Below are 18,957 nucleotides of genomic sequence, written 5' to 3' on the forward strand. Positions count from 1 at the left end.
AGAAACAAGCAGTGGACAGACCACTATGCCTTTGTGAGACGCAGAGTAGTCGCTGACTGTATACACACATCCATTTCTTTGAGGTATATTGGGTTATGTGATCAAACGTCATCTGATCTGACATTACTTTTTGTATTACTTTGATTTGCACTGTATTTTTTATTTTTACCTTTATTTAACCAGGCAAGTCAGTTAAGAACAAATTCTTATTTTCAATGACGGCCTGGGAACAGTGGCAGAACGACAGATTTGTACCTTGTCAGCTCGGGGGTTTGAACTCACAACCTTCCGGTTACTAGTCCAACGCTCTAACCACTAGGCTACCCTGCCGCCCCTATAGTTGAGAATGAGGGAATAAAGCATGTTTTTGTTAAACAACCTTTCACTGTTCTGTTTGACTCATTTGAATAAGTATGTGAAAACTGTTGTAAATACCATTCTTATGGCACGATTTGTCATACTTGTTTAAATTAAGTTTATCATCGGTACCAAGAAGTCTAAGAATGCGCTACAGGGTGACGTCATTTCCCCAGAATAAATCCAAGGAAACCCGGAAGCCAAGTATCGAAAAGAGGAAACACAAAATAGAATTAGGAAAGCAGCGGACCGATGTAGTGAGGATGGAGGTAAGATATAGTTTACGAATATTTCGTTATTGAAGATAGGGTATGATTGTTAGCTACATCTACTGAACGCCTTCATCTTTTTTGCCATCTTGCCACTTGAACTAGCTTTTGGATTTATCTCCCAAAATTGCCACGATTGTGTTAACTTCACCAACAGTCACTGGCTGTTATTTGTTTAGCTAATAAACCCTACATATCACACCCCTTTTTTACTATGACAATATTTAATTAACTTGTATAAGTAGCTAGTTTTTCAATGTAAACAAAGAGGCTCTCTCGCTGGACTCAACTCCTTTGCTTTGTCATGCAACTCCTACCCGAGCTGATCTCACACAGACACACACGAAGAACACGTATAACGACCTATTTTAATGGACACCGTTACAAGTTAGGATGATCAGATCGTCTTGAAACATATATTTAGTCTTATGTCCATCACAATAAAGAGTGTTGGATTGGCATTGAGGAAGTTTCCTCCGTTCTCACATCACCATTCCTTAAAATTCCACGAGGGGGAGTGTACACTTCGAGAAGTCTTTGGGCATAATTCAAAATTGACCCATATCCCAATTTCCTATACATTTTGGATAGGTCTGAGCAGAGTTGTATTACTATGTTGTCCAGTAAGGTTAAATAAATGGAGATATTCTAGAGATATTTCCATTGAAATGTTCTTTAGTCCTGCGTACGCGATCGATTATGTTTACTCGATTAGACAGACTTGTTCGACTACTATATTAATTGACTAGATCACAACGTCGAGCCTGGTCGAGTTGGCTGAATATGGACCTGAGTTAGCCCGAGCAACGTAATTTTGACAAATTGCCTGATAGCTAGCTAAATATCTTACGGTCAGATTTCGGTTCTTATGGGGAACAAAGATCTTTCCAATAATTTGTAAGAAAATAAATAACAGCAAACGTGAGCTATATCCGAATGCTTCATTGGAAGCTGGCGTTAGCATTGTTGGCTAGCCTGCTAGCTGGCTAGCTAACGTTAGCGAATTGAGTTTCCTTTGATGAGCTACAAGTATCTGAGAATGCTGAACAAATCAGTTATTTGCAATTTAATTTTGTGAACTGAGGTTACTTAGCTAACATTAGTTGGACGTGCTACCTTTATTTATGTACTGCTAACGGTTATAGCTAGCACACCAGTTGAAAACGTGTGTCGATTGATTCGTCTTGTCTGGCATGATGGTGATCTCTAGCTAGCTACATTAGCTGCAAAGAGCTCGCCAATCTTGGTTGATTCGAAGTTAAGTCGCACTATTTTGATTGGTCTGTCACGATGGATCTTAACTTTTACTCTGAACTTTCTGATGGCACTGGTCAGAATGTCGACCCGGAGTTCTTGGAAGCACAGGCTTATAATGGATACGACCCAATTAACAAGGTATGGGGCCTATTTCTAAACAAGGGGGGAAAGAGTATTCACACGAAATGAAAATAACCTATGTTGTGTATGCGTCCGCAGGCGAGTCAAGTAACTGTCCCAATTGAGCCTGATATGTTGGAACTGAAAGGAGCTGTGATCAACTGTACTGAGAAAACAAGTACTAAATCCCATTTCTGTTTTGCAGTTTCCAGGGGGCAGTGATAATTACCTTACCATATCTGGGGCAGGTCATCCTTTTCTATCCTCTGAGGTGGGTATCATGATCCTAGAAGCCTGCACAGTTTCTATAATACATATTATTGACATTGTGCAGTGTATTTACACTTAACATGTTCATGCAATATATATTTCCCATTAACAGTTGTCCTTCTCCTTCTCTCTGTTTAGCAGACATTCCATACCCCCAGTCTTGGTGATGAGGTGTTTGAGATCCCTCCAATCTCCCTGGACCCGGACACGGCACTCAGTGTGGGGGACGTGGTTTCCCATTTTGGGGAACTCTCAGGTGGAGCAGGGGGCCTCGCGGGTGCTGGAAGCCTGGTGAGGAATGCTGTGGTGGGGGGCAATGACCCCTCCTTTGCCTCCACCTATGTGAACACAACCTCTCAGGGCCTGGAGCACCTAAGCTTGGGGGTGATGAGCCAGCCCGGAGGGGGGGCCCTGCTCAGTTCAACACTAGGGGTGGTAAGTAGTGTACTTTATGAATAGCTTTGTGCATCAAGAACGTGTTTTTCTCAAATGCTAATGCTTTGTTAAGATGCTTTTTGTTAAGCGCTAATGCTAAGTAAACGCTCCTGGCCTTGTCACTCTAGGAACTTGGCCACTCCATTGGCTCCCATTTCAGCAGCTCCTCTCCAATGACCATTGATGTCCCACTTGGTGACATGAATCATGGCCTATTGGGACACAATCAGCTAACCACTATTGACCAATCAGATCTGAGTGCCCAGCTCGGGCTTGGCCTTCATGGCGGGAACATTCTGTCTCGTTCCAAATCACCTGACCAGCTGTCTGCCACGCCCTCTCCAGTGGGCTCCCTCCAGGATGATGACATGGATGACTTCAGGGTGAGTGTCTGTTTGTATGTTTGTTTATACAGTGCCTTGCAAAAGTATTCAGACCCCTTGGATTTCTTCACATTTTGTGTTACAAAAGTCATGTTTGTCAACAATCTACACACAATACTCTCTAAGTGGGACAAAAATTCTAACATTATTAAAAGATGAATACAAGTAAAATATAGTCTTTGCATAAGTATTCAGCTCCCTGAGTCCATACATGTTAGAAACACCTTTGGCAGCCATTACAGCTGGGAGTCTTCTTGGGTAAGTCTCTAAGAGCTTTGCACACCTGGATTGTGCAATATTTGCAGATTTAAAAAAATATATATATATATATATATATTTTCAAAATTCTTCAAGCTTTGTCAAGATGTTAGGGATTATGGTTAGATGGCAATTTCCAAGTCTTGCCATAGGATTTCAAGCAGATTTAAGTCAAAATTGTAACTTGGAACATCCACTGTTTTCTTGATAAGCAACTCCAGTGTAGACTTGTGCTGTAGGTTATTGTCCTGCTGAAAGGTTAGTTCCTCTCCCAGTGTCGGGTGTAAAAGCAGACTGAAGCAGGTTTTCGCCTATGCTTAGCCCTATCCTGTTTATTTTTATCCTGAAAAACTCCCCCAGTATTTGCCGATGTCAAGCATTCCCATACCATGTTGCAGCCACCACTAAGCTTGAAAATAAGGAGGCAGTTAATCAGTGGTGTGTTGTGTTGCATTTCCCCCAACCTAGAGCTTTGCATTTAGGCCAAAAAGTGTGTTCCTTTGCCATGTTCTTTTACAGTATTACTTTAGTGCCTTGTTGCATACAAGATGCATGTTTTGGAATATTTTGTACATTTGTGTTCTTCTTTTCACTCTGTCATTTAGGTTATTATTGTGGAGTCACTGCAATGTTGTTGATCCATCCCCAGTTCTCTCCCATCACAGCCATTGAACTCTGTAGCTGTTTTGAAATCACCAATGGCCTCATGGTAACACCCCTGAGCAGTTTCATTCCTGTCCTGCAGCTCAGTTCAGAAGGACGACTGTACCTTTGTGGTGTCTGGGTGGTTAAATACACAGTGCACAACATAATTATTAACTAGACCATGTTTTAAGATGGATATTCAAGGTCTGATTGGTTATTACCTATCTACCAATCAGTGCCCTTTTTTTTTTATGAGGCTTTTCGAAAAGCTCCCTGGTATTTGTAGTTGAATCTGTGCTTGAGGGACCATGCAGATTTTGTATGTATGGGGGGCAGAGGGAAGGTTTAGTTATTTAAACATACCAACCCCTATTCATTTCACACAGTCAAATTGGACTCCTGAACTAATTCAGGCTTGCCTTAACAAAGGGGCTGAATACTTATGCAATGACGACTATATATTTGAGTTGTAAATCTTTGGTCATTTTCGTAATCGTCACTACATGACACAGTCAAAAGTCCTAAGTATATATAAGCCCTACCCATTTCCACAATTTATCTTCTTAAAATTGTATTTTAAACCAAACCCTAACTAATGAAGTTTGATGCATTGGACCACCAAAATTAGGTGTAATGTGACTAACGTGACCTCACTTTAGAGCGTATGCCATCTTTCAGCACGAAATGTCACACTGTATGATGCACATGTTTATATCATATTTGACAGTGGGTTATGTCACAATTTACATGGGTGAATATGTCTCACAGTTGTGCCACATTTATGAACCCTTTATAAAGCATGACAAACGGTTCTAGATTCTTTGTAACACATTTATGTAGCTCTTATGAAGGCTTTATGAAGCCTTTATAAGCTAAGCGTAATTTAAACGGTACCTAATTGGGTCACTCATTTCTTTTAATACATTTTTCTTCCACTTTACCATTAGTATTTTTTGCTTAATTTTTTTAAACAATTAAATAAATTTTAATCCCAGTTTAACACACGCGTTGGAAGAAATTCAAGGGGTCTGAATAATTTCGGCAAGGTGCGTCTTACTAAATCTGCTGATCTAGCCTTGTATCTTTCCCCGTCTTTCTCTGTCCACTGGTCCCGCTGTCACCCTGAAGAGTGTGCTGGTCGACTCTCCGATGTCCCTGTCTGTCTCCCCTGCGGTACTCTCCCACCTCTCCACCATGCCAGCCTCTTCCCCCATGCTCTCCTCCTCAGTCTCCCCTGCCTTGGTGAGGCGCGGCGGGGGCAAGCCGGCCATGGTGGCCGCTACGGCAGGGCCTGGAGGAGGGAAGAAGGGGAAGAAGAAGAAAGACCCCAACGAGCCCCAGAAACCCGTCTCTGCCTACGCCCTGTTCTTCAGGGACACTCAGGCTGCCATCAAGGGCCAGAACCCCAACGCCACATTTGGAGAGGTGTCCACGATAGTAGCCTCCATGTGGGACAGTCTTGGGGAAGAGCAGAAACAGGTATACAGTACATACACTTTGACTAATACACATGTAGGTAACAGCCAAAATAAAGGAAACACTTGCGTAAATGAGGGATACAAAATAGATTAAAAAGCAGGTACTTCCACACAGGTGTGGTTCCTGAGTTAATTATTCTTTTATTTTGATGACCATGGCTAGAAAAAGATCTGTGGCTTTGAAAGAGGGGTCTCAAAGAAGCAGAGGGTTTAAAGGGTGTGTGTCAGTCACCAGATCTCAACCCAATTGAACCACTTATAGGAGATTCTGGAGCGGTGCCTGACAGTGTTTTCCACCAGCGTCAACAAAACACCAAATGATGGAATTACTCGTGGAAGAATGTTGTTGCATCCCTCCAAAAGAGTTCCAAACACTTGTAGAGTCTATGCCAAGGCGCATTGAAGCTGTTTTGGTGGCTTGTGGTGGCCCGACACTCTATTAAGATACTTTATGTAGGTGTTTCCTTTATTTTGTCAGTTAACTGTACATTTACAAAATTTCAAGGACATTTGTGGTAAAAAATTAATAAAAATGTAGCCTTTACTCACGTCTTATGTAATTATACCCTGTCACTATTAGGTGTATAAGAGAAAGACGGAAGCAGCGAAAAAGGAGTACCTGAAGGCACTAGCAGCTTACAGAGCCAACCAGCTCTCACAGGTGAGAAACTCTTGGCCTGACTTTGCTTGGAAACCGTGACTGTAGTGCTGACAATATTTTACTGTAAATGTCTAAAAGCTATTGTTACCTCTTCAATAAATGTGCTCATTTCCCCAGCCCTCCATTGATGTGATGGACACAGCTTCTTCACCATCACCTCCTCCAATACCTGAGCCAGTGCCTTTGGCCCCCCTGGCTCCCGCCCGCCCCCCCCGTCTCCCCCAACACATCGCAGACCAGAATACCATCACCAACATCTGCGCCTCCAACATTATTCTGGACGTCCCCCAAGTCACCACGCGTTCCCGCACAGGAGCTTGCAAGCCCCCCACCCTGGGCCCCACAGTCACCCCGACCCTGACCCCCACCATCACCAAGATCATAATTTCCAAACAGATGCTCCAGGCCGGGGCTAAGCTCCATCAGATACCCAACTCCATGGTGACGGTGCTCCCTGGCGGCGTGCGCACCCTGCTGCCCTCAGCCCCACGCCAGCCCCCACCTCTGCTGCAGATGCAGCATGCCCCTCCTCCCCCGCGGCTCCAGCAGATGGTACACTCCCCAGCCCCGCCTCCCCTACAGGCCAAGCCCCGAGGAGGGAATGCCGGGCCGGGGCTTCCTGTGTCCATCACCGCCACACCTCCCCCTCCACTACAGATCAAGATAGTCCCGGCCTCTTTGCAGGCAGACTCATCCTTGCCTATTATTGTTACGACAACAGCAACCGCCCACTCAATTGGTGTCACCACTTCCGCTGTGCCTGCATCAGCATACTCTACCCCTACAGTGGCTCTGCAGTTGGCGAAGTCCACTGACTTGACGACGAGTGCGGATGAGGATTTGGTTACGGAAGAGTTCACTTCGGGAGAGGTTAGCTGTGGTTTCTGATCCAATGTTAAATATAATATTCCTCTCAGCTTCTTGCTCAACTTTCACCTCTTTTTCTTCAGATGGAAATGGAGTTCAATGTGTCTCCACGTGCCACTGACGCTACTTCTGGCCCCCTGACTCTCTGTGTACGAGTAGGATGCACCAACCCTGCAATAGAGAGCACGGACTGGGACAAAGAGTACTGCAGCAGTGAATGTGTCGCCACTCACTGCAGGTTTGTGGGTTTGGATATCAACGTATTTGTGTTCCTTTCTCTCTGTGAGAAAAGTTTGTCGTTTTTTTGGGAAGTTTAAGTAGAAGTTGTGTTGGAATAGAAAAAGGAGCGTGATTGATTATGTTGACTTAAAAATTAAAAAGACAAGTCTTTTTTCCCCTTTCTCTCCTTCAGGGATATCTTCATGGCCTGGTGCTCCATCAGGAATCACAACACCATGGTTGTCAAGTAAAGACCGGCCACACCCAGACAAGGGGAGAATTGTGATTTGCGTCTTGTTGGGTCAGGGGTGATAACAGGCCTAAGGTAGACTGAGTGGGATGAGAGGAAGAAATGACGTTTGGAGAAGAGTGCCATGTACCACCAAGCGATCCAGTGGAAGGAAATGATCAACGTAACACATGGGATTAATTTAGAGATGGACAGTGGCCGAGATAAAACGTGCGAGGACAGGGCGTGAAGTATATAATTTTTTGTGTGTTGTATTGTTTGGACGTGCATACTTTTTCAGCGGGTCCATTCACAATGATGGTGTTATGAGAGGATGTATACCATATGAAGGAACCTGAAATCATAGTGGGGTTCTAAAGGGCTCTATTCCAGAGGGTACATTGGATCATAGTGCTGTCACATGTTGACATACACTACATGACCAAAAGTATGTGGACACCTGCTCATCGAACCTCTCATTCCAAAATCATAGGCATTTATATGGAATTGGTCCTCCCTTTTGCTGCAATAACAGCCTTCACTATTCTGGCAATATTTTTCCATTAGATGTTTGAACGTTGTTGCAGGGACGAGCTTCCATTCAGCCATAAAAGCATTCGTGAGGTCGGGCACTGATGTTTGGCGATTAGGCCTGGCTCGCAGTCGGCGTTCCAATTCATCCCAAAGGTGTTCGATGGAGTTGAGATCAGGGCTCTGTGCACTTCAGCATACGTCTGTCCCGTTCTGTGAGCTCGTGTGGCCTACCCCTTCACGTCTTAGCCGTTGTTTCTCCTAGACCATTTCCACTTCACAATAACAGCACTTCCATTTGACCAGGGCAGCTCTAGCAGGGGTGGAATTTCACAACCTGACTTGTTGGGAAGGTGGCATCTTATGACAGTGCCACGTTGAAAATCACTGAGCTCAGTAAGGCCAACCTACTGCCAATGTTTGTCTATGAAGATTACATGACTGTGTGCTCGATTTTATACACTGGTCAGCAACGGTGTGGCTGAAATTGCCGAATACACTAATTTGAAGGGGTGTCCACATACTTTTATTTTTGAAGTCAGTTTTGACAGCCAAAAGCTTCATAAAAAGTTTTCCATCTTTATTCTTATCTATTTGGATAAATATTTGATACCCACCTTTCTTTTGTTGGTTTCCTTTAGGTTCTCTGAAAAAAATTCTCAGCGTCTCTTTTTTTAAGTAACTGCCAGGAAATAGTGAAAATATCAGATTGAGGAAAGTGGTGTATCATGCTAGGCTCTTGGTTTCTGTTCACATATAGTTTAGTGGGCTCTAGAGACTTTCTTACTTTTCATTATTGTAAAATAAAAGTCCACTGTGTCTAGTCCGGTGTGAATAAATGACTGTAGAAATCAAGGTCAATTTGACTTTCATGTTATTCCATTATTTTTAAATAAAAGAGCAATGAAGATAAAGAGCTCAAACTCTGGTGTCTCATTTACTGAGTAGCGGTGAATAATGTTTGTGCTAAAAGGGATGGCTGCGACAGACCAACAGTAATGAGCCTTTCACTGAATTTACTTAATACATCCTTTACAGTAAACAAAAATATTCTCCACTCATACAGGAGTAATAAAGGCCTATTTTTTTAATTGGGTTGCTACTTCCCATGGGTATGCACACAGGAAACCGTGCAGGTCCTAGTCATTTCCTGTTTGGACTACTGCAACTCGCTGTTGTCTGGGCTCCACACTTGTGCCATCAAACCCCTGCAATTTTTAAAGAATGCCCAGCACACCTGGTGTTCAACCTTCCTAAATTCTCAGAATGTCAATCCGCTCCTCCGCACACTCCACTGGCTTCCAGTTGATGCATCTACTACAAAAAGCAGCAAGGGGAACTGCCTTTCCCTACCTTCAGGCTATGCTCAAACCCTACACCCCTGAGTACTTAGTTTTGACACCTCGGGTCTGCTGGCCCTCCCACCCCTATGGGAGGGCATATCCCTCTTGTCCCAGTCGAAGCCCTTTTCTGTTCTGTCACCCCAATGGTGGAACAAGCTTCCCTCTGACGCTACGACAGCAGAGTCCCTGCCCATGTTCTGAAAACATCTGAAACCCTACCTCTTCAAAGTATCTTAATTATCTTAAAGTATCTTAATTAAAACACCCCCACAAAGTACATTAGGTAAGGTTTTTATTTTAACTTCACTTGACTTCAATCTGTAAAGCTAAAGAGTTACAGATTCCGTGATAGACATGTAAAGGTCATTTCAGATTGAACTGACAAATGGCACGTTTATCTTGAATGGGGTCTCCGCTAGCTAAAGCGGAACTTTGCCTTTAAACTGCAATCAAGCTGTAAAGCTGAACTTCCGCCATGCGGATTGAATAGAGCCATTTTTTTTTTTACTACTAGCACAGACTTCGCTGATAGCTACTTTGAGAGAAAAAATTTACCTACTATGACTGATGTGGTAGTCCCACCTAGCTATCCTAAGATTAATACACTAACTGTAAGTCGCTGTGGATAAGAGCGTCTGCTAAACGACTATAATGTAAAAAAATATATTTAAAAAATACGTTGGACACATCAGGTAAAACAATCATTTAAACTTATTTAATCAAGATGCAATAGAATCATGTCAACATTATTTGTATAATAGAAACCTGAGACAACGGGAGTTGTAGTAAAACATTTACATATTTGTTTCAGCAGAGACAATACTTGGTTATTCTCTACAGTCCAGTGCTTTGTGATGAGTGTGCCGTGGAGGGCCACTACTGGGTCTTTATAATGGCGACTCTACTGGGAGGATCTACGCGGTACAGGCCAAATCCCAGGCACACAGGCTGACTGAGCTGAGCATTGAACTGGTGCAGCTTGATCAGGTTGATATTCACCTCAGAAAAAGTGATGGTTCCCTTCGCAAAGTCTACCACCACTGTCACTCTGTTGCCTTTCAATGAATTGGCGATTTCCCTCTTCATCTTGTTGTGGTAGGCAAACAGATTTCCCTTTGCATTGTGTGTGATGCTCCAGGATTCCTTGTTGAGGCCAAAAACAGGGCCCTCAGTCCCCTTGCGCTTAATGCTCTGGTAGGACACAGCGATGTCCCAGTAGCCCTTGACCTCCACCTCCCAGTAATGTCTCCCAGAGGAGTAGCACTGGGTGGTGAGAACCTGGGGGGCTTTGTCAAAGCGGGAGGGGTGGCTGGGGAGGGACAGTTTGTCCTCCACTCTCTCCACAGACTGGAGATCAATGGACACTTTGAGAAAAGGGCTGGCCGAGTCTACGTCCAGAGTCAGCGCACCTAAGAAAGACAAATGGGGACACAGATCAGTGACACACAAACAAGCACATCAGATCAGTGATAGACTGACGCACACACACACTATAGACCCATTGTATCACTGCTTACGTTGGGCTTCTCTGGTGTCTGCATTTCTGTAGCCCTTTGGTGGATTGTCAACTATGAATTCTGTAAACAAATACATCACATCGCTTATTACCACAGCAACAAAGATGTATTGCCATACTTATTTCTACAGTACAGGAATCTTCAAGTTTGATCATCCACAAAGAACAAAAGTTATTTATTTGCTTCTCACCCGCCACGAAGAAGTAGACATTGTGCAGCTATACTTATTTCTACAGTACAGGAATCTTCAAGTTTGATCATCCGCAAAGAACAAAAGTTATTTATTTGCTTCTCACCTGCCACGGAGGAGTAGACATCGTGCAAGAGAGTCTCCTGTTTCTTCAGTGTGTCTGTGAGGTTTTGATTTTCCAGAGAGGAACTATATGCTGTGATGGAGACAAAATGTTCATCAGACACACACGCACACACACACACACACGGCCACCATTATGCCTGTGCCCAGGAAGGCAAAGGTAACTGCTTAATGACTATCGCCCCGCAGCACTCACCTCTGTCATCATGAAGTGCTTTGAGAGACCAGTCAATGATCATATCACCTCTACCTTACCTGACACCCTAGACCCACTTCAGTTTGTTTACCGCCCCAATAGATCCACAGACGATGCAATTGCCATCACTCTGCACAATGCCCTATCCCATCTGGACAAGAGGAAGACCCATGTAAGAATGCTGTTCATTGACTATAGCTCAGCATTCAACACCATAGTACCCTCCAAGCTCATCATTAAACTCAAGACTCTGGGACTGAACCCCGCCCTGTGCAACTGGATCCTGGACTTCCTGACGGGCCGCCCCCAGGTGGTGAAGGTAGGAAATATCACCCACACTCCGCTGATCCTCAACACTGGGGCCCCACAAGGGTGCGTGCTCAGCCCCCTCCTGTAGTCCCTGTTCACCCATGACTATGTGGCCAAGCATGCCTGCAACTCAATCATCAAGTTTGCAGACGACACAACGGTAGTAGGCTTGATTACCAACGATGACGAGACAACCTACAGGGAGGAGGTGTGAGCTCTGGGAGAGTGGTGCTCAACGTCAACAAAACAAAAAGGAGATGATCGTGGACTTCAAGAAACAGCAGAGGGTGCACCCCCCTATCTACAGCGAAGGGACCGCAGTGGAGAAGGTGGAAAGCTTCAAGTTCCTTGAGGCACACATCACTGACAAACTGAAATGGATCACCCACACAGACGGTGTGGTGAAGAAGGTGCAACAAAGCCTCTACAACCTCAGGAGGCTAAATAAATGTGGCTTGTCACCTAAAACCCTCACACATTTTTACAGATGCACAATTGAAAGTGGGTGGTGCGGTCTGCGCAACGCATTACCGGGGTCAAACTACCCAACCTCCAGGACACCTACAGCACCCGATGTAACAGGAAGGCCAAAAAGATCAACAAGGACATCAACCACCCGAGCCACTGCCTGTTCACCCCGCTATCATCTAGAAGGCGAGGTCAGTACAGGTGCATCAAAGCTGGGACAGAGAGACTGAAAAACAGCTTCTATCTCAAGGCCATCAGACTGTTAAACATCCATCACTAGCACATTAGAGGCTGCTGCCTATAGGCATAGACTAGGAATTACTGGCCACTTTAAGGTATGGAACACTAGTCACTTTAGTAATGTTTACATATGTGGCATTACTCATCTCATGTCTATATACTGTTTTCTATACTATTATAGGGTATCTCATTCAGTTAATAATGCTTACATATCTTACATTACTCATCTCATATGTATATACTGTTTTTTCTGTACTATTCTACTGTATCTTTGTCCGATCCATTCTGACATCGCTCGTCCATATGCATATAGTCTTAATTCATTCCTACTTAGATTTGTGTGTATTGGGTATATGTGGTGTACTTTGTTAGATATTACTTGTTAGATATTACTGCACTGTCGGAGCTAGAAGCACAAGCATTTCGCTATAACCGCAATAACATCTGCTAATCACATGTATGTGACCCATAGAATTTGATTTGATACACCCACACATACACCTTGCTGAAGTCCAAGTGTATGCAGGTCAATGGTTGACAATGTTATTTGGGGCAAGTAAGAGAGTAAATGGCTCATTTAATACTATATAAAAGAAATCCAAGTCGTGACTGACTGCGTCATTATCAGATCTACTCACCATAATAAAGGACAATGAACCAGAGGCACAGCAACACCACAGTTACACTGTTAATGCGGGAGTCTTTGGAATTAGAGTTCTGCCTCTGTGCACAGAGAAATAAAACTATGAATCTCACAACAAATCAAAAAAACAATCAAAGCATTACAGTAGAGTGCACAAACGCTGGACTAACTTCGTTTTTGAAGTCTTCTTTCAACTTGCTGACAGAGTCCTTGCATTCCTGTAGCTTTCCCTCTAGCACCTGGAACTGCTGCTCCATAAATGCCTGAAACCCATTTACACACATACTCACAGCTGTACACCGAGTATACAAAACATTAAGAACACCTGCTCTGTTCCATGGCAGACTGACCGGGTGAAAGCTATGATCCCTTATTGATGTAATTTGTTAAATCCACTTAAATCAGGGGAGGAGACAAGGTTAAAGGATTTCTAAGCCTTGATACAATTGAGACATGGATTGTGAATGTCAGAGGGTGAAGTGGCAAGACAAATAATTGAAGTGCCTTTGAACGGGGTATGGTAGTGGGTGCCAGGCGCACCGGCTTTTATTAAGAACTGCAACGCTGCTGGGTTTTCCACACAACAATTTCCCGTGTGTATCAAGAATGGTCCACCACCCAAAGGACATCCAGCCAACTTGACACAACTGTAGGAGGCATTGGAGTCAACATGGGCCAGCATCCCTGTGGAACGCTTTCGACACCTTTTAGAGTTCATGCCCCGACGAACTGAGGCTGTTCTGAGGGTCAATGTTCTTAATGTTTGGTATACTCCGTGTATATGTACTTGTGCTTAAATAGTGCTATTATACCGATGTGTTTGTTTGTCTGCGATATTATACATTATAATTTTGTGCCAATCATTCTGCATGGGCAGTGTCTCTGGGTGGTGTGTGTATCATTCTGTGTTTTATGGTTTATTTATTTGTGTCTTTTAAGCACATGAACAAACAAATTTCCCCCTGGTGGGATAATAAAGTCGATATAGTTTGTGTTTGAGAGACAATTTTTGGGGGATTAAGACCGGAAGAACCTCACTTCATTCTCAAACCTGGGATTTCTACAGTACTTGCCTGGAAGTGTACTATGTGTATGAGAAACTCTCTGCCCCCCAAATGCTACCCCGCCACACCACACCCCATTTACTCTGGTTGAAGGAGGGTAACAGAAAATAAATCAAGAATGTAAAACTAGCATTGTACATATTTCTCCTATGGCTATCCTTAAGAAGAGAGGGGAAAAACTCACAGTCAGTTTTCTCCCCAGAACGTTGGTGGTGTCAGCGGTGAGGTTCATCTGCTTCTTGTCCATGGCACAGATATTACAGATGTAGGTTTTCGACATGGAGCAGTAGTACCTCAGCACCTCATCGTCATGCTCAGGGCACCTCCTCCTGCTCAGGTCCCCCAGGGGTTTGACCAGAGGGTGTCCCATGTAGGCAGGGAGTTGCAGGTGATCCTGGACATGCTCCTGACACAGTGACACCTCACACTTCAGACACGTCTTCACTGCCAGGCTCTGTTTCTCTGGACAGCAGTCACAATATGCACTCTCTGTCTTCTTAGCCTTCAATTAAATCAGAAAATCAATCAGTTAATCATGGTTAATTTATAAGTCAGCAAAACCAATCTAGTGACAGGTAGCAGGGCCAGAGTTATGAGCCCACCCTACCGTACTTCCTTGCCCTCCCAAATGAGATATTGAAATATTTATCCATTATTTGACTGAGAGACGCATCAATCTCAGCTCAAGCATCCAAGCAAGCGAAGCAGCGTCCCTCTGTCTCAGTATGTGTAGACCATGTATGTGATGCTGTCTGGATCAAAAGAGTATGGCAAGTCATGCGATTTCTGTCCAGACAGCATCAGATACATGGGCTATATATAAAGGGGCGCTGTTTCTCTCGCTCAAACGCTTTCTCCGGTGATATAGTTTCAGCAGAGAGGAAGAGGCGAAGCGAGAGGGCTCACAAAATCTGTCCAGTATAAGCCTAATGTGTTTCAACGGGAATAATATGCAGACCTAAACTTGTTGCCCGTCTTCCCGCCTTTGGGACAAAGACTCCCATTGTTAGGGCGGAGACATGAGCATCTCGGTTTTGAGTCCCATCTGTTTAGGAAAGGGAAAGGGGGATACCTAGTCAGTCGTACAACTGAATGCCTTCAACTGAAATGTGTCTTCCGCATTTAACCCAACCCCTCTGAATCTGAGAGGTGCGGGGGGCTGACTTAATCAACATCCACATCTTCGGCGCCCGGGGAACAGTGGGTTAATCGCCTTCCTCAAGGGCAGAACAACAGATTTTTACCTTGTCCTTTCGGTTTAGCTAAAATAAAAATGCATACAATAATTCCCAAAAAGTTTGTGCCTATTCTGCATGTTATTTTGGCGTTAATGTGTGTCACATATCAGTTTCTAAACACATTTATTGAGTTAATAAAGCTGCAGGTGTTGCAGCCTAGCTCAGTGCTGTCTGTGGTGGAGGGGCAGCCAGCGGAAAATACAGAGCGTAGAGGTTGGTAATCTTCTCTAATTACGTCCGGGATTGGCTCAGTGTTCTGTCACTCATGGGGACACTACGTCACCGCAAAAACTACAGGGAGAGCTAGAAAGTTCAAGCCTACTTGGGTGCTGTCATAGATTTACATTAGAAGTGCCCATACAAGAAGGCTCAAGGTCATTGGCCACAGATAAAATGACAAATCACGTTATATCTACAGTAGCTTTGATTGGACTGATCATGTCAACATCATACTTTCAAAATCTTAACTAGCATGCAGTCATCAGGAATCACGTCGACAATCTACTGGCAAATCCATTTCAGTCCTTGTCATATGAAGAGAAATTAGAGATAAAAGGTATCAGTGCTCATCGGCCATTGGACATAAATATTACACAACAAGTTTGAAATCGCAGTGGTTTGAGTGGTTTGGAAGGAATCAGTGGCTAACTACAAGCGTTGCAAAGCAATCACTATTTTGCTTCCTCTGCCTGCTAATCAGTGGAGAGGGTGTGTGGTCCAAGTCTGGGTTTAAGGGTCTATTTTCCGGAAAAGGTTGAATACATTGGCCATGCTGTCAATCCATCATGACTTCTGCAGCGTTCAAAACAACTGGAACCTCAGAACTGGTTAATCTCAGAGTTCAGTGAGTTAAAGACAACTGAGAACTCTGAAAAAAACGAGCTCTGTCTAGGAAAAAAAAAATTGAACGGTCATCCAACTCAGAAATCCAAGTCGGGAACCCTGGCCTCTTTTTGAAGCGCTGACCTGAAGATCACTGACGTCATGATTTGACCTTGTTTTTATCCGAGTTAACAGTTTTCTTTAAAGCACCATCAATACAGAGAATGCCAGAGTTCCATGACAAAATTTGCCCACAAGAAGGACAGCCGCCCTGCCTTCCTGTTCAAGTGAGCACAGCACAACCGTGAGTCCAAAAATATATTATATGCTGCTGCATAAAGTATGTAATATGCCAGGGAGATATCTATACTGTAGCTAATAAAGTAATACTAATTGTATGTTGTGTAGAAAGCTGTTAGTAGCCCATGTGACTCACCCTAATAATTTGGGCACTTTCCCCCTTATAATTTAGCCTACTGTTCTGACTTGGTGGTGCACATGTAGCCTATAGCCTGTTTTAGAGAAATGCCATCATTGAATATTGTAAGATATGCCCCCTCTATTTATCCTACGGTTCTGACTTGTACAGGGAGAATACTGTAAGCAAGGCCCATGGATTCTGAATTCTGTTGCTGTACATTTCAAAAGTGCTCAACACATAGTTATATTGACTACGCCGGTCTTAGCTCGCTCATTAATGTCTTAATCGAAGTTAAAGATAGCTTCTTATCCGCTCAACATTCCCTTATGCCACAGTTTTTACATCTCAATTGTCAGTAGAAACCACATTTGTTTAAGCAAGTCAGCCATATCAGCTATGTTTTTTTTTAAAGGCAGTAAACAAGGCTGAATTAACTGTTTTGCTGCCAGACAAGGTTCTGCTGATAGCCAGGTGTAGAAGGGGTAAGGATTCACTCCATGATGCTGAAAAGAAATCTCTGCTGTTGGCACAGCTTTATGTAGACCCTAACAGTTTGAAGGCACCGTTTGTCACCGTTCTAGTGCAATTAATACATTATTTAGCGTTGTTTATTGGCTTTGCTGGCCTGTATATAAACAAAATATATGTTGAGTTTGCCCCATCAAGAATTACATGCTAAAATTGCCACTGGTCTTAACTCACCACTGTGTTCTTTGCCTCGCACAAGTCAACAAAGCTTTTTTTTATATAATTTAATTTATTTTACAGCTATTGGGAATGATTGTTCCTCATTATTTGTAAATCATTCCAACACTCCCGGCCTCAATAATCACAAAGCCAGTGTGTGAAAGAGCAAAATAACTGGTGATCCCATATATCCAGTGGAAATGCCATAAAAACAGCTTTCTGTCCCAAGCTCACCAGAAGGGAAGTAGTTTAAAGAGAATACCGAGTAGAACGTCATTAGATATAGTCTCAAATATGTGGTTCTTTTTTTAAGACCAACTGGGCTGGATTTAGTTTCTATAGCTGGCCCACACTCCATTGCAGTAGGTGGCGGTAATGCACCACAACGTTGGATGCCAACCCCGATAAACCCCACCGAAGAAGCAGCTCACTGGCGAAGGAAAATTTGAGCTCCCGGAATAGGCGAGTGGATCCACTGTTCCAAATTCGTTCGTTACAGCTTCCGGTCTGACCACGTGAAAACTTCACTAGCAAAAACTCAAGTCAAGACAGATAGAAAGGGAGGCAGACAGGCGGAGAAGAGAGATGAATGTGATTGAAACAACCGGAATTTTCATCAGGATATTTTCAACTGTTTTTATGTATTTTAATTAGTTGATAATGGAAGTTCTCTCTTGAGTTCTATGCTCTCACTTATTTAGCCGCCAATGGATCACAGTGTATCAATGTGTCAGAGGCTAGTGCTCTCACCATTGTTGAATTTGAACTTTTAGATGTCATTTGTATGATTCACCACGTGACAATGATTTTGAGAGGAAAGGAAACTGTTCCACGAAAATGTGCATATCAGTAGAAATGGTAGGATAAATGGTAAGCTTCCCAAAACTTGAAACACATGAACTGCCTATGGTCTTTCCTATTACACCCATTTAAAAAATCGTTCACAAATAGCTGGCCAGCCTATGGAAATCAAATGTCTGCCCGGCGTAGTGATTCATAATGGCCTCGGGTCTGACAGCTCGATAGAGACACAAATTATGATAAATGGAACAGAAGTCTTGGCAAAAGTAATAAACCAGATCTGTGAACAAATTGAGAGGAGCACCTTTACGTTTTCTCTGAAGTCCTCTGCGATGTTAGCCAGGGTATAGCTCTTCTGGACGTCAATCGTGGATCCAAAGTAGGCCCTGCAGTCTGGGCAGCGGAAGGGCATGTTTGAACCGAAGTCTATTATGCCCTCCAGACACACCATACAGTAGCTGTGCCCACAGGACAGCTGGTGCGGGTCTTTAAATATGTCATGGCACACTGGGCATGTCAGCAACACCTCAAGCTGGGTTTTGCTTGACAGAGGAATGGTACAGTCTTCGTCCATCTTGCTCCCTTTCCTGCTGTTCAAATATTGGAGTATAAGGTTAAAAGGAAATGAAGTATCCCCTGACTGCTGTAGGTGGTGCTCCAAAATGTCCGTTTCAAATAGTAGCCAGCTGCTGAAGTGAATGGCATGTTAGCGTAGTAGGCAATTAGACATGGGAAGGTCTGTGCACTGCCGCTAAATCACACAAAATGCAATAATTTACCTGTAAAGTCAGCTTTCGGTCCTTGCCTGTGTGTACTTCACTGTATAGTGCAAACATTCAAAAGTGAAAGCAAGGCTCCCTGTGTATACTTCCTTTGGAGGCGGGGCTAGACTCAACTGTCATTGGAGCCACTTCAC

At 43.6% G+C, this 18,957-nt stretch overlaps 2 protein-coding genes across 9 annotated transcripts; one reads left to right on the plus strand and one right to left on the minus strand.

Annotated features, from left to right (window-relative positions):
* Positions 1-491: 491 nt before the first annotated feature.
* On the plus strand, positions 492-8,896 carry tox4a (TOX high mobility group box family member 4 a). 5 transcript variants are annotated; one of them, XM_021589028.2, is made up of 9 exons: positions 492-626; positions 2,209-2,274; positions 2,412-2,708; positions 2,837-3,091; positions 5,069-5,473; positions 6,053-6,133; positions 6,251-7,003; positions 7,084-7,238; positions 7,413-8,896. In XM_021589028.2, exons 1-9 carry the CDS (start codon positions 504-506, stop codon positions 7,468-7,470), a joined length of 2,193 nt encoding a protein of 730 aa, XP_021444703.2. In that variant the 5' UTR covers positions 492-503; the 3' UTR covers positions 7,471-8,896. The 5 variants fall into 5 exon arrangements, with proteins under 5 accessions (XP_021444703.2, XP_021444708.2, XP_021444704.2 ...); XM_021589033.2 differs by having other exon boundaries at positions 5,123-5,473; XM_021589029.2 differs by having other exon boundaries at positions 2,415-2,708.
* Positions 8,897-9,597: 701 nt separating this feature from the next.
* Positions 9,598-18,955, minus strand: LOC110508490 (E3 ubiquitin/ISG15 ligase TRIM25). 4 transcript variants are annotated; one of them, XM_021589035.2, is made up of 8 exons: positions 18,821-18,955; positions 18,346-18,628; positions 14,257-14,574; positions 13,179-13,271; positions 13,004-13,088; positions 11,136-11,225; positions 10,840-10,899; positions 9,598-10,731 (listed from the first exon to the last, which is right to left on the minus strand). In XM_021589035.2, the coding sequence occupies exons 2-8, from the start codon at positions 18,613-18,615 to the stop codon at positions 10,199-10,201; spliced, it is 1,449 nt and encodes a 482-aa protein (XP_021444710.1). In that variant the 5' UTR covers positions 18,616-18,628; positions 18,821-18,955; the 3' UTR covers positions 9,598-10,198. The 4 variants fall into 4 exon arrangements, with proteins under 4 accessions (XP_021444710.1, XP_021444712.1, XP_021444709.1 ...); XM_021589037.2 differs by having other exon boundaries at positions 18,352-18,631; positions 18,821-18,954; XM_021589034.2 differs by having other exon boundaries at positions 18,346-18,631; positions 18,821-18,954.
* Positions 18,956-18,957: the final 2 nt, after the last annotated feature.

The sequence above is a fragment of the Oncorhynchus mykiss genome, chromosome 28 (assembly GCF_013265735.2).
Source record: "Oncorhynchus mykiss isolate Arlee chromosome 28, USDA_OmykA_1.1, whole genome shotgun sequence".
Lineage (NCBI taxonomy): Eukaryota > Metazoa > Chordata > Actinopteri > Salmoniformes > Salmonidae > Oncorhynchus > Oncorhynchus mykiss.